Here is a 12,586-nt window from a genome sequence, read left to right as displayed (position 1 = left end):
GTACCAGCTACTTGCTATTATTAGAAGTTTGGTGAAAAATAAATGTGCGTCTGCCGCGTCTTGCCCTAATTGAAAAATACAAAACACTTTGACTGTGGTAGCCCTGTATTGTCATAATGTATCTTTTATGTATGATACATTCATAAGTACTTTTTTACCCACAGGTGCTTCAGGAAATAATTCCAGTTGTCAGCCAACTCCAGGTGTGGATATAGAAGCTGAAATGACAAAGTAAGAGTCATAGTAATTAATCTGTTAACAGAATATTTGGGGAACTTGTGTGCATGTGATCCCTTTGAGTGAAATCCAAGTTTTTACCTATGCAGAAAGGCTTCACTATAACGCACTGCAGATTTCCGTATTTACTTTGGTGGGGTACATAATTTTTGTTGTTTTTTGTGTAACCTCCTCCACAAGAAGCTGTGAGGTTATGTGGTCTTTTGTTCCCTTATCACAGGTTTGCTTACTACTATGTGGGAATTGGCTTTGCTGTGTTGATCCTGAGCACCATCCAAGTATGGACATTTTTGATCGCTGCTACAAGGCAAACATCAAGGATTCGGCGGAAGTTCTTTTTTGCAGTGCTCCATCAGGAGATGGCTTGGTTTGATAGCACCCAGATAGGAACACTGAACACTAGACTTACAGAGTGAGGACTATATTTGTTTTTGTTGTTGTTTTTGTTTGTTTGCTTTTGACCTCCTGAGCATGAAGATAAATGGCGGTTTTTGTTTAAACACGAGATAGTCTACAGAGATTTTATTTAATCAAATGAGCAAAACCACTAAAGCCTTTTCAGTCACAGTGAAATTAAGACATTTCTGAGGGAGAAATTCATTATTATTTGTCCACTTCATTTGTTTTGTTTCTGTGATACACGCATTTGAAAGGGTTATGATGTGAAATGAAGTATTCTACTTGTCTGATGTGGGCTTTGTAGCATTTATAAGTATGTGGCAGACAGTACTAAACAAACCACTCTGCTGTTTCCAGCTATTTACAAATACTGAAAAGCTCTGACACTTTATTGAATGGAAATGAACTCACACTTTTATCAAGCCAGACCTCAGGCTGGAATCAGTCCAGTGTCTCTTAGTCTTTGGTACTTTTCCATATCCCTCAGTGGATTTAGATATTAGGATTATGATCCAGAATACAATAGGACAGTATGTACATTTTCAGACTTTCCTGGGTCTTAAGGCAGCTTTGGACAGATCTATGTCCTGAAAGGTGCAAGAGAACCCAAAATGAAATTCCTCTCTGTTCTAGTGTCTGTACTTGCTGAAGAGAAAATGGGAAAGGAAGTATGCATGGAAAAACATAGGTTCTCCCAAATAATAGTTTTCAGATAGAATGGAGATAATGCTTTCTCTGAGGCTGTAACCTAAATTAGGAATATAAAATGTATTGGAGAGCACAGAGGAAAGAGTGATTTGAAGAGGGTCACAGGAGGTGAGGAAGCAGTTTGGCTGCTTACTTGTGTTACTCGATTTGGATGCTGGGTCGAGAAACTAGGTCACAAGTGATCTAGTAACTGGGCACAGAAACAGCAGCAAATGGTGGAAAGTACAGAAAACTAGTCCTGAAAAATAGGTTCCTGCTGTGCTTTGGCCACAAAAAGACTAGCACTGCTCAGTAGCTGTGGTTAGAGGTTTTGGTATGCCAGTTAGGAAGTGGCAATACTTCTGATGTTAGGCCACACAGGATGAAATAGAGGAGAGGTAGAATGAAAATTATTGAAAGCTAAAATTTTTTAATTTTTTTTTTTTTTTTTTTTTTTTACTATTATTGTTATTTGCAGTGATATCAACACCATCCATGAAGGCATTGGAGATAAGATCTGTATATTTGTACAGTTTTTTTCCACGTTTCTGACTGGGATTATTATAGGATTTGTCCATGGGTGGAAACTTACACTGGTGATTTTGTCGGTCAGTCCATTGCTTGCTGCATCAGCCGCAGTCTGGTCAACTGTAAGTGTTTTGGGGTTAACAAAACCAGTAAAAAGCATTACAGTTCTTTTCATATACAGGGAGGAGGGTCATAATGGGATAAACATAGAGTTGTTTCTAAGTTGGGAGCATTGTTCCACACTTTGTAATTTCTGCTTCTGTAGCTGTTCTGTGGGTTCCCAAGCATGCACTTGCATGCCATTTCTCCCATCCATCTAGTCTGTCTCCATGTCATGTGGCAGGAGGAGGATCTGCATCAGCATCTTCCTTGCTTAGTATTTTCCTTGTGCAGAGCACTGCCTGAAGACACCATGTTTCTTGCTGATGATTTACCAGGCTTTATGCTGCTAACATTTGCAACTATGGCATACATATAGTATGCCATACTAGTTTTTCCTTTTAGACAAGGAAAGGTTTTTCCCCTGTCACATACTGTAGCCACATTTATGAGTACTGCTTGCTTCCAAGTGGTTACTTACTTAGTTTTTTTTACCCCCTCTTCAAGTTTTTCAAAGAAGGTAGGAAGAATATCAGGACCTGTGGTGTGATTAGCATACATAATTTAATGTTCACTGCTGTTTTAGATTCCAAACATCTCAGTTCACAATTTTTTTCAATATGCTCTGAGCACCAGTTTTTTAAAAGTGCTCTTTATCCCCCTTGTCTATTGCTACAGTCCATTAAATTCTTCCTTATGAAATAGAGTTCCTAGACTCCTTCACTGGGGTCCAGCCAGCTTCAGCTCACCTGCCTGATCCCATACACGTAACAATGTCATTTGTAGACTGACCTTAGCCCAGGAGGAACATGTTAAGTCAGCTGATGTGATGTGGTCTTTAACTGCAGTGGGGACACAATGAGAAAAGCTGGAGTTGAGAGTAATTCAGGGCCCAGAGGAGATGACCCTTGCATTCCAATAGTTCTGTTCTTTCCCTTGACTGTTGATCACTCTTATTCACCAATACTTCTGTATGCTGCAGTAACATACAGTTTTCAACTTACAGCTTCTGGCATCCCTTACAGCTAAAGAGCTATCTGCTTATGCCAAAGCAGGAGCTGTGGCTGAAGAGGTTTTGACTGCAATCAGGACTGTTGTGGCTTTCAATGGACAGCAGAAGGCATTAGCAAAGTAAGCTTTTTGAACTAATAGTTGTATTTAAAATATGAAATATATGTGAGACTGTGGGTTTATTTTTTTTTTTTGGTTGAGGTTTTTTGCCTGTTTTTGGAGAAGCAAGGCAGTGAGATTCTCATTGGTGACCATTTATGCTTCTGTTAAGTGTATAGCTCACCTGAAGATAAACATAACGAGTCACAGTCAATAGAGGCTGTTCACTGTTATCACTGTAGTTTAGACCAAAATTTCTCTTCTGGATGAGACCTGGAGTCTAATTTCAAAATGAATATGATGGGAAGGTTGTGTTTATCTAGTAGTCAAATACAGCCAAGCATGTGGTTAATAGATGACTTTCTAGAACATGCACTACTGTTCTGATCTTTGATTAATGGCTTACATTTAAGCCTCGCTGGTTACTGGTCTTAAGTAGAATCGCATCATTGCCTTTTATTATTGTAATGATTTGCAAATAAAACCTGTTGGCCTAATGCATTGTTGGTCCTAGTCATGTGAATATAGCAACTTACCTTTTACAAGCCAAATGTGGCTAATCACAAATGTAACATTTGTTATTAGATATATCTGCAAAATAAATGATAACATTCACTATGTAGATACAGGATGTCACCAGTACCATCCATCTGGGAAAGGCAAAGCAGAAGACCTGGACTTTCTTCTTTTTTGACAGCAATTTTTGCTGGTCTTGTGTAAATTTTCTTAGATGGTAGTCCTGGAAGTAAAGCCTGTTATTTATTCCATGGAAGCCACAACAGATACAAAAGTGCACAATAACACTATTTGATAGAGCAAATTCTCAGCTGCAGAACACTGTTTTTTAGCCTAGTTGCTACCATTAGCTGATGCATGTGGAAGAGTTGATTGAAACGCTTTACATTTGGTGGTGTAACAGCTATACATGGCTGTCCGGAATGTGGCTTGTCTTTCATGTTGCTGTTGCCACTGCTGAAACATACCAAGTGCTGCCTCACTGTGCTCACATCCACTAGTCGGGCATTTGTTCTGCAAGAGCTGATCAGTGTCAATCAGTGCTGTTTTTTCTTCATGGAGGAATTCAGTTTCGTGCTTTCCTTCATGCACACTTCCATGTCAGACCCCAGTCCAGCAGACTGCCCCTCTGCTGCCATCTGTTGCACAGAAACAACATGTAATAGGATGCTGGTGGGAAAGTCCAACCTCTACTGCATCAACCTGCCTCTGATGTCCTGGGCCAACAGTATGGAATAGGAGGCATTACTTTTGGAGCAGCCCTCTTGCATTTTCAAGGAGCTTTCTGTCATCTTCTACTTGGGAATCAGAGGGAGTCCTGACTAATATTCATTTACCTGCCTTGACCCATAGTACTTGTTTTAGTGCTTATTTATTTGTAAGTATGGATTTACCTTTGATAGATAATGTTGATAAACACTTTCAAGACCTCCTTTTAAGGTTAATGCAAACAAATTGCTCTAGTGATGCGTTGTTTTTTGTCATGATGATGAAGTCATGCAACTCAAATGTTTTCAAAGTATGCCTTCTGCCGTGCTGACGTCTAATAATGTGAATGACAAGGTAATAGGTGATATCAGCATGAGTCAGAATACAGTTGTTCAAAGGAATTCTGTATCTGCTAGCCCTTTGTCAAAATTACTCTGTACACTATGTGAGTAATTGCTTTTATGATGGAGAAACCTTTTAACCAGAAAAGAGCTTAGGAAACACCAATCTGAATGGCCTGTCGAATTAATGGTTTCCTTTTATTTTCAGATATGATACTAATCTAGAGGCTGCTAGACGTGTTGGAGTGAAAAAATCCATTACCACCAACACATCTCTGGGTGTTTCACAGTTTCTTATTTTTGGATCGTATGCACTTGCATTTTGGTATGGAACAAAGCTCACTGTTGAGGAGCCAGACAATTATAACATTGGTCGTGTGTTAATTGTAAGTATGGCAGTGCAACTTTAAAAAAATAAAATGAAATTCTGCAGATTCAAGAAAGTTCTGTTATGTAAGAAGTGTTTATGATCCCTGTTTTATCCAAAGTGTCTATAAAATTAACACCACCTGTCAAGTTCAAATAGGAAATTCTTGACTGAAGTTTGAAGCGTTGAGGGTCTCTTAGTTTGGATCAGATCTGGAGAGTAAAAGAGAAAGATGAGTTCTGTTTGTAGATTTTGTTTTTGTTTTTTTTTTGTTTTGTTTTTGTTTTTTTTTTTTTTAAAAAAAAAAAAAGAAGAAGAAGAGTAGAAGCCAGAAAAAGAGAATACTTCATGCCAAAAAAGCACTTGGGAAAAAAGTTACCAGTCATTGCAGGAAGAAAATGGGAGTGGACAGGAGGGACTGAAATACACCTTTCACTTGGGCTTTTAATTTCCCTAGAAAGGATGCACAGAGTAGTCCTGGGTATATAGCAGCTTGGTGAGTCTGTAAACATTATTAACTTCAAGGCTTTTCTCTCTCTCTCACAGGTGTTCTTCTCTGTGCTTATTGGAGCCTTTTCCCTAGGCCAAGCAGCTCCCAACTTGGAGAGTGTGGCGAATGCGCGTGGAGCTGCCTATGAAGTATATCAGATTATTAATAAGGTAAGAATCTAAAGAGAAAAGCATTTCAATGAGTCTGAAATATTTCACCTTTTTTTCCCTAATGCGTAAAAAGAAAAAAGCCCCCCCTCCAAAAAATAAACAACCCAAATCATGAGCTCTACGTATGTCCAGCACTTAAATTAATATTGCTGTTTGTATGAGGGAAAAGTACCTCTTTATTTGTTACAGTGGGTGTTAGATAATCTGGTATGTGCATCATTATTTATGGATGAAGTCTTCTCTAATATTAGGTTTATAGCTCCAGAGGGAAAGTAGTTATGGCACTGCATGTTTTTGTTTTTTATCTTAAATTAATATATGCACAGTTCTGGCTGAGGGTAGTGGTGGTGCTTTGGTGGTGGGTTTGTTTGGGATTAAATAGTGCTAATGAATCTGTATTAATCTCAGTCCTTTTTTTGTGCAGCAGTTGGATATCTGTGTATATAAAATATTTAAAACAAGTGGAACCCTGAAATCTGTACAGAAATAGCTACATCTTTCCTCTCCATATGGTTATAAAATTCCTACCAAGCACTGTGTTTTGGCTGCAGGATAATAAGTTATTCAGTTACAGTTCCTGTTTGGTTGGTTGGTTTTGCATTTGAAAATGTACCACAGCTGGAGAACTAAAATTTGGTTCTCTTGCATTCAGCATCCTGCAAATAACCTGTAGCAGTTTTGACGCACTGTAAACCACCAGCTAAGTACTGAACAATGTAGCCAGCAGAAATAGTTCTAAAGTTTAGTAATGAGCAATCTATTTTCAAAACTTCTTTCCAGAAACGGCTTATAGATAGCAGTTCTAAGGAAGGCTACAAACCAGAGAAGCTTAAAGGAGAAATCGAATTCAGAAACATCCATTTCAGTTACCCATCCAGGCCTGATATTACAGTAAGTGTTAATTTCAGATGTACCTGCTGTACTGAAATCTGGCAGCCCACATCCGAGATTCTTTCTCTAATCCTTTTGTTGTTTTTCTCGTATACTAATGCATTCCTGTCTTGGGAGGTTGTGAGCTAATGGGAATTAAAAAAAACAATGTCAAAAGATAAAACTGTTTATCTGCTACCACTGGCTACCTGCACACTATTCTTCTCTGCAGGACAAAGCTAAGAAAAGGTTTTGTGTTACTCCTACTCCAAATTTCTGTGAACAAGATTGATGATAAGTGAAACAAGGGTTTTGTTTTGTGTTTTCCCCAATGCTTGTCACTAAAACTGCCACACCTTGAAGTTAAGCCTTGGAGTTGCTCTTTGCAGTCTCCTGGTTCTGAGTTGCTGTGATTTGCTTCATGAGGAAGTGACCTGTGAGATAGTTAGGCTTTACAACAATATGCCTTCAAATGAATCCAATCTTGCCATTTCAAACATACGTTAGGAAATCAGATGTTATTCTGGACAAGTGTTAGAATTGCTCCTCAATAAGTAAATGTTCATATCCTCTGCCAGCTGAACTTCCTCAGTAACTGTATTGTGCATTGTTATTATGTTGTCATGGTGATCTAATCCTGTGGCTGATACAGTTGTGTACTGTTGGTTTATCTCTACCGTACTCAACAGTTTGTAATCCTTTGAAGTCATTTATAATGGTGAAAGAATGATTTGCACCAGTTCTTTGATGATTAAAAAACCAGTAGGAAAAAGAAAGTTTGAGTGTCAATAATGGAGGACTGAGTATGCCAGCTGACAGATGAGAATGTGGAAGTTCGTATCACTGTGGCTGTTTCTTCAGATGTGTCTTTTCACTTCAGTTATCTGGAGTCTGTCCCATCACACATCAAATCCTTTTCCAGAACAAAGCACAGTGAAGGATGGACCCAGAGCTGGGCTCTCTGCCTAACTGAAGGCATTTTATTTTACTCTTGGCTTAGAAACCAGTGGTGACACAGCAGACTTCATCAGACCATTAATTGTTCTTCCTAGAAATACTCTCCAGGCAGATGAGCTGTATATTGAGACTGCAAGTCAAAGGGGAGGAAAATAAGGAAAATTTTGTCATCCTTCCTGTTCTACTGAGTCAACAACTTTCCCTGCTAATAGCATTAGTTATTTAATAGAGTCAAAAGGAAACAGCAAAAATGTCTAGAAGTTATCCACCGTCTCCCAGGCTATTGATGTAACACAATGTAATATTCTCTTTGTAGACTAAACTAGATCAGAGTCTTAAAGAATCCAGCAATTGCTAGTTTGGCAACACCTTACTTGATAAGAGAATTAGAAATAGATTATTGGGTGGTTGTAACTAATTGCACCTAGTATCCAGAATATAGCTCTAGCTTGATAATGTAGGTATCATGATACCAGCTTCTGGAAGACACAGACCTCACTGGTTGTGACACAGGGAAAGGAGAGCAATATTGCAACCATTTTGATCTCATTATAAAAACATGTGTGGGCAAAATTATAAATCAGCATGGTATAAACAAGAAGAGTTCCCATGGCAGCCAAATATTTTGGCAACAACACAGCATTACTCATATACAAAATTGACATCTTTTGAGGTTAAATATTCCTAAATGCGGAAATGGCAACAAAGGTACCATCAATTTGTATTTTGTCCCTAGTTTTCTGGGGCTGTTAGCAATGGAGACTGAGATTTAAGAACTTTCCAACTATTACCTTGTCAAAACATCCATTTACATTTTAAAAGTAGAGGAAAGCAAACTTGTTTCTCAGCAATAATAATTCTAAGGTGCTAAGCTTTTTATTTCAAGATTCATAACTATATATTATATCATTGTCTAAGCATTGGAAAATGGGAAATCAGGAGAAGTCCCTGAATCTGCTGCCAGATCTCACCAATCACAGAAACGGAGCTTTCAAGTTTACAATACGAGGGCTGTCTATATTAGTTGGTATGAGTGTTCTCGGGAATTTTCCCAGGCACTGAAATGCGATTGTCTATTTAGGAGGGAACTCTTAAAATGTTTCTTGGCATGAAGTTGGTCTGTTCCAGTTATCAGTTTTCTTAAATAACTCCCGGGCTTGATTTGGGATCTAGGAGAGTCCAGAAAGCATTCCCAAAAGACAGGTTGTATGTAGCCATCATATGTCAAAAACTAAAATACTTCATAAGCACAAATGCAGACTGTTCCATGTCAGTGTCTCCAGAATATTCCCAGATATGCTTAATTTACTGATAATGCTCAGTACTTAAACTATACCCCTTTACCACTGCTTTGATTATTGCTACAATTACCTTGATAGAATGTTTTCAAATCAAATTTGTCAAACTGATATAAATATAGAGATATATATTTATTTATTTATTTATTTATTTATTCTAGATCCTCAAAGGTCTAAACTTGAAAGTTCAAACTGGGAAGACCATTGCCTTAGTTGGTGCTAGTGGCTGTGGGAAAAGCACCACTGTTCAGCTGCTGCAAAGGTTCTATGATCCTGATCAAGGAGAAGTGAGTGCACTGTAATTTAAGGAACTTGGAGGGGGAAGGGTCGGGAAGCAATGCAACACACTAGTAAGATAAGCATGAGTTTTCCATGTTGACTGAGTCTTTGTTGGTCAAATCTGAACATTTCTCTTCTTATGTATTTCCATGATTTAAACTTCAAATGAACTATCTTTTTCTGGTGGCCTGACTTTGTTATTCTCCCCCTCCTTTGTGATACCAAATGTAGTAAATACCACAAGTCTATCAACTTGTTTTCTATTCAAATTCATTCTCATTAATGTGTTTTTAAGATATGGTAATTTTTTTTAATGCAAAGTATTATCCAACAGAACTTTATTGTGTTGTGCTTCTTTTTTTCATTGTTCATAAACTGGAGAGAGTTTTCCTAATTAAATAGTCTTCTTCCTGTCTTATTTTTCCTCTATCTGCTACACCACAACCAATCTTTTCACCATTATGCATCATTCCATCATTGTTCCATACAATCAGGGAATGGTAAATGCTTCTCAGAAACTTCCAAGGGGGAGACAAAATGGAGAAAAAAAATAGCAATAGCTGAGTACTATTAAATCCTGTTATCTCTGCATTCAAGATAGTTGTCAAATATCAGCATAGTAGCTTTTTAAACTTGGTATTTCTGAGGTTATTCATTCCTACCTGTGATTCAATTTACCATTCCTCTCCTGTGCTGATAAAAATATTTGTAGGATCACATTGCAAATGATCTGGGAAAAGAAAAATGACCTCCCATTTATTTAAAGTTGACTTGGATTATTTCTCTGTGGGGTAGAGCACAGCCACAATAGCAATTGCATGGCCATAACTGGGAAGACGATAAGATGATAAACTGTGGCATGGAGGCAAATAATCAGGGTAAAAAGCCTATAGAAAAGCCGGGAAACTCTTCAGCCAGCTTTGTTTTCAGACAGTATAGTTACTGAATATAAACCTAATGTCTTCTCTGGTTGTGCTGCTTCTCACTATTTTTTATGCTGTGCAGCCGATGGAAAAAGTTCTGTTGCTGCTCCACCGTTTTTGTCCTTGTAGCTGATACTTGAGTAATAAGAATTAATTGACTTTTTATAAACAGAATGCTTTTCCTCAGCTTCTGACATACATTTTTAATCTCAGGTCACCTTAGATGGCCGGGATATTCGGACACTTAATGTAAAGTGGCTAAGGGAAAACATTGGCATTGTGAGCCAGGAGCCTGTTTTGTTTGCAACAACAATAGCTGAAAACATTCGCTACGGCAGAGAAGACATTTCTGATGCTGAAATTGAGCAAGCAGCCAAGGAAGCCAATGCTTTTGACTTTATATCTCGACTACCTGATGTAAGTCTATGTTCTTTTTTTGGAGTAGAAGGTCCATTTAGGCCAGTGTCTTGTTTCTGACAGAGAGAGCATGTGAATTTAAGTTGTGGTATAACTGCCCAAAATACTCTTACAAGCCTTCAGCAACCTTCAGCTCAGGAACACTCTGCCTTTGTTTGGTTCCCCTCAAAGGATTTATGCCTAAGTCTGGAAAAAATATCAATGCATTAAATGAGGAGAAAGGAAGCTATGTTGCCATACAAACTGATCTCACATAGCCTGGGAGGAGTTGGGCTTTGAAAGAGAAGATGTAGAAATCCAGTATTTTGTCAGGAGCAGCCTGTGCCTTCAGTAGAAAACAGGAGAGGGAAGTGAACAAGTATGCCTTGAACCAAGACTGGATTTAGCAGCTGAGTGCTTTGGCTTTCCCTAAGTTGATATTCATAGCTTTGAGCTCTCTTAGATGCTTTACACCTATTAGATTTATGCAAATATAAATATATGTGTGTATGTATATGTGTGTGTGTGTATGTGTGTATATGTATTTATGTATATATTGTCCTTGGCAAATGCAGAGATGCTTGTCATGGGAAAAATCCAGGATTTAAATAATTCTTAGGCAAACAGTGAAAACTGGGAGTTAAAAGAAACATAAGTTGAAATGTTGACATGTCAAGTGTGTAATGGGGGTAGAAGGGCTTGGTGAAGGCCCAGGCATATGGATATAGTGTGCCCCGGTGGTGCAGTGGTAGGAATGCCGCCTTGCAACACCGAGGCCCGGGTTCGAATCCCCCCTGTGGCGCAAGTGGTAGAAGTGCCGCTCTGCTACACAGGGCTCGAATCCCGGGGGTTGGACTCGATGATCTCTAAGGTCCCTTCCAACCCGCACCAGACTATGAGACTATGAGACTATGAGTTGTGTGTTTGCTCGGCTTTTCTTTAAGTCAGACAGATAATTATATCTCTTGTCTAGAAACTGGGTGCGAATAGTAGTGCAGAGAAGTGGGGATTTCTTTTGAGAGGTGTACCAATTTCTGTTTTTAACCTCCTTCTCAGAAATTTAACACCATGGTAGGGGAGAGAGGGGCTCAGCTGAGTGGAGGACAGAAGCAGCGAATAGCTATTGCTCGTGCCCTGGCAAGAAATCCAAAGATTCTTCTTCTGGATGAAGCTACATCCGCTCTAGATACTCAAAGTGAATCTGTAGTTCAAGCAGCTCTTGATAAGGTAAGAGTCATGTTACTGAAGCTGTCAATGACCATGAAAATGTGCAGTAGCAATTAAAAACTAACATAGAGTTTCCAGAGCTACTTTCCATTGGAATCATGAAAACAAAATTTAGATGGATGATACAGTCTTGGGGTAAAAATGGAATTTAAAACAGTTCTAATTACGAATCATTTCATTTCTCTTTATTAATTAGCAATAATATTTTAAAAAAAAACATTTATACTCATGCAACTAGAACCTATGCTTCCTTTTCAAGTCAGATGTTCATTTGTTGGTGAAACATGGTTAGCATGTTATGAAGGCAAGGCGTGAGGATTGAGTGGTCTTTTTCAGATAGAATAGCAGGAACATATAGTGTTCTTTATACTGGTCCTTTGTTGTACAGCTGCTTCATAATTTTCAGAAAGTTCTTGGAATTGAGCCATTTTCTTTATTATAGAAACTGAATGCACATCAGACCGCACACAGAGCAAAAAGCAGAGACACTTACTATATCTCTGTCCCTCCCTTTCTTTTTTTTTTTTTCTTTTTTAATCAGCCCACTGCTCTAGGGCAGACAGTACTGCAGAGCAGAGCTGCTAGGTCATACCTGTACCTCTAGACCCCCCAGCTCACAGTCCTTTCCTCACAGTCCTATTATACGAACAGTTTTGACCAGGATACAGTGGAACACAGGCACTTTTTAAAAATTAACAAAAAACAACCCTGCATGGCTGGACTGGAGTGTTGTTCCATGTCTCAGATAATTAATGTTTTAGAAACTTAAGTGAAAAATCCTGCCTTTCATTTCAGTAGTTATGAACAGAGATATGAGTTACAAGTATGGCTCAAGGGTAATACAGAACTTATCCACCTGCCTTGCCAGTCATTTTAAATCTGAGGTAATATGTAGCTGTTATGTTCACGTCACTGTACTGATGTTATTAAATCTGAGATAGCATGAAGATGCCAAAGTAACATTCATCTAATCTAACCTGTGTA

The 12,586-nt window shown here is 38.5% G+C and overlaps 1 protein-coding gene across 4 annotated transcripts in view; it reads left to right on the top strand.

Annotated features, from left to right (window-relative positions):
• ABCB5 (ATP binding cassette subfamily B member 5) overlaps nt 1–12,586 on the top strand; it is a 36,517-nt gene that overhangs the window by 6,636 nt on the left and 17,295 nt on the right. For all 4 annotated transcript variants that reach the window (XM_015853839.3, XM_015853841.3, XM_015853840.3 and 1 more), the window contains exons 6-15: nt 165–231; nt 458–649; nt 1,802–1,973; nt 2,957–3,081; nt 4,834–5,011; nt 5,539–5,652; nt 6,433–6,543; nt 8,939–9,064; nt 10,193–10,396; nt 11,432–11,602. In XM_015853839.3, coding sequence (XP_015709325.2) covers nt 165–231; nt 458–649; nt 1,802–1,973; nt 2,957–3,081; nt 4,834–5,011; nt 5,539–5,652; nt 6,433–6,543; nt 8,939–9,064; nt 10,193–10,396; nt 11,432–11,602 — 1,460 coding nt within the window. The remainder of the gene's footprint in view (nt 1–164; nt 232–457; nt 650–1,801; nt 1,974–2,956; nt 3,082–4,833; nt 5,012–5,538; nt 5,653–6,432; nt 6,544–8,938; nt 9,065–10,192; nt 10,397–11,431; nt 11,603–12,586) is intronic.

Source organism: Coturnix japonica, chromosome 2 (assembly GCF_054131305.1).
Source record: "Coturnix japonica strain WE chromosome 2, WE-NBRP24, whole genome shotgun sequence".
Classification (NCBI taxonomy): Eukaryota; Metazoa; Chordata; class Aves; order Galliformes; family Phasianidae; genus Coturnix; species Coturnix japonica.
The sequence above is the reverse complement of the archived record's forward strand: the minus strand, read 5'-3'. Positions and strand labels throughout refer to the sequence as shown.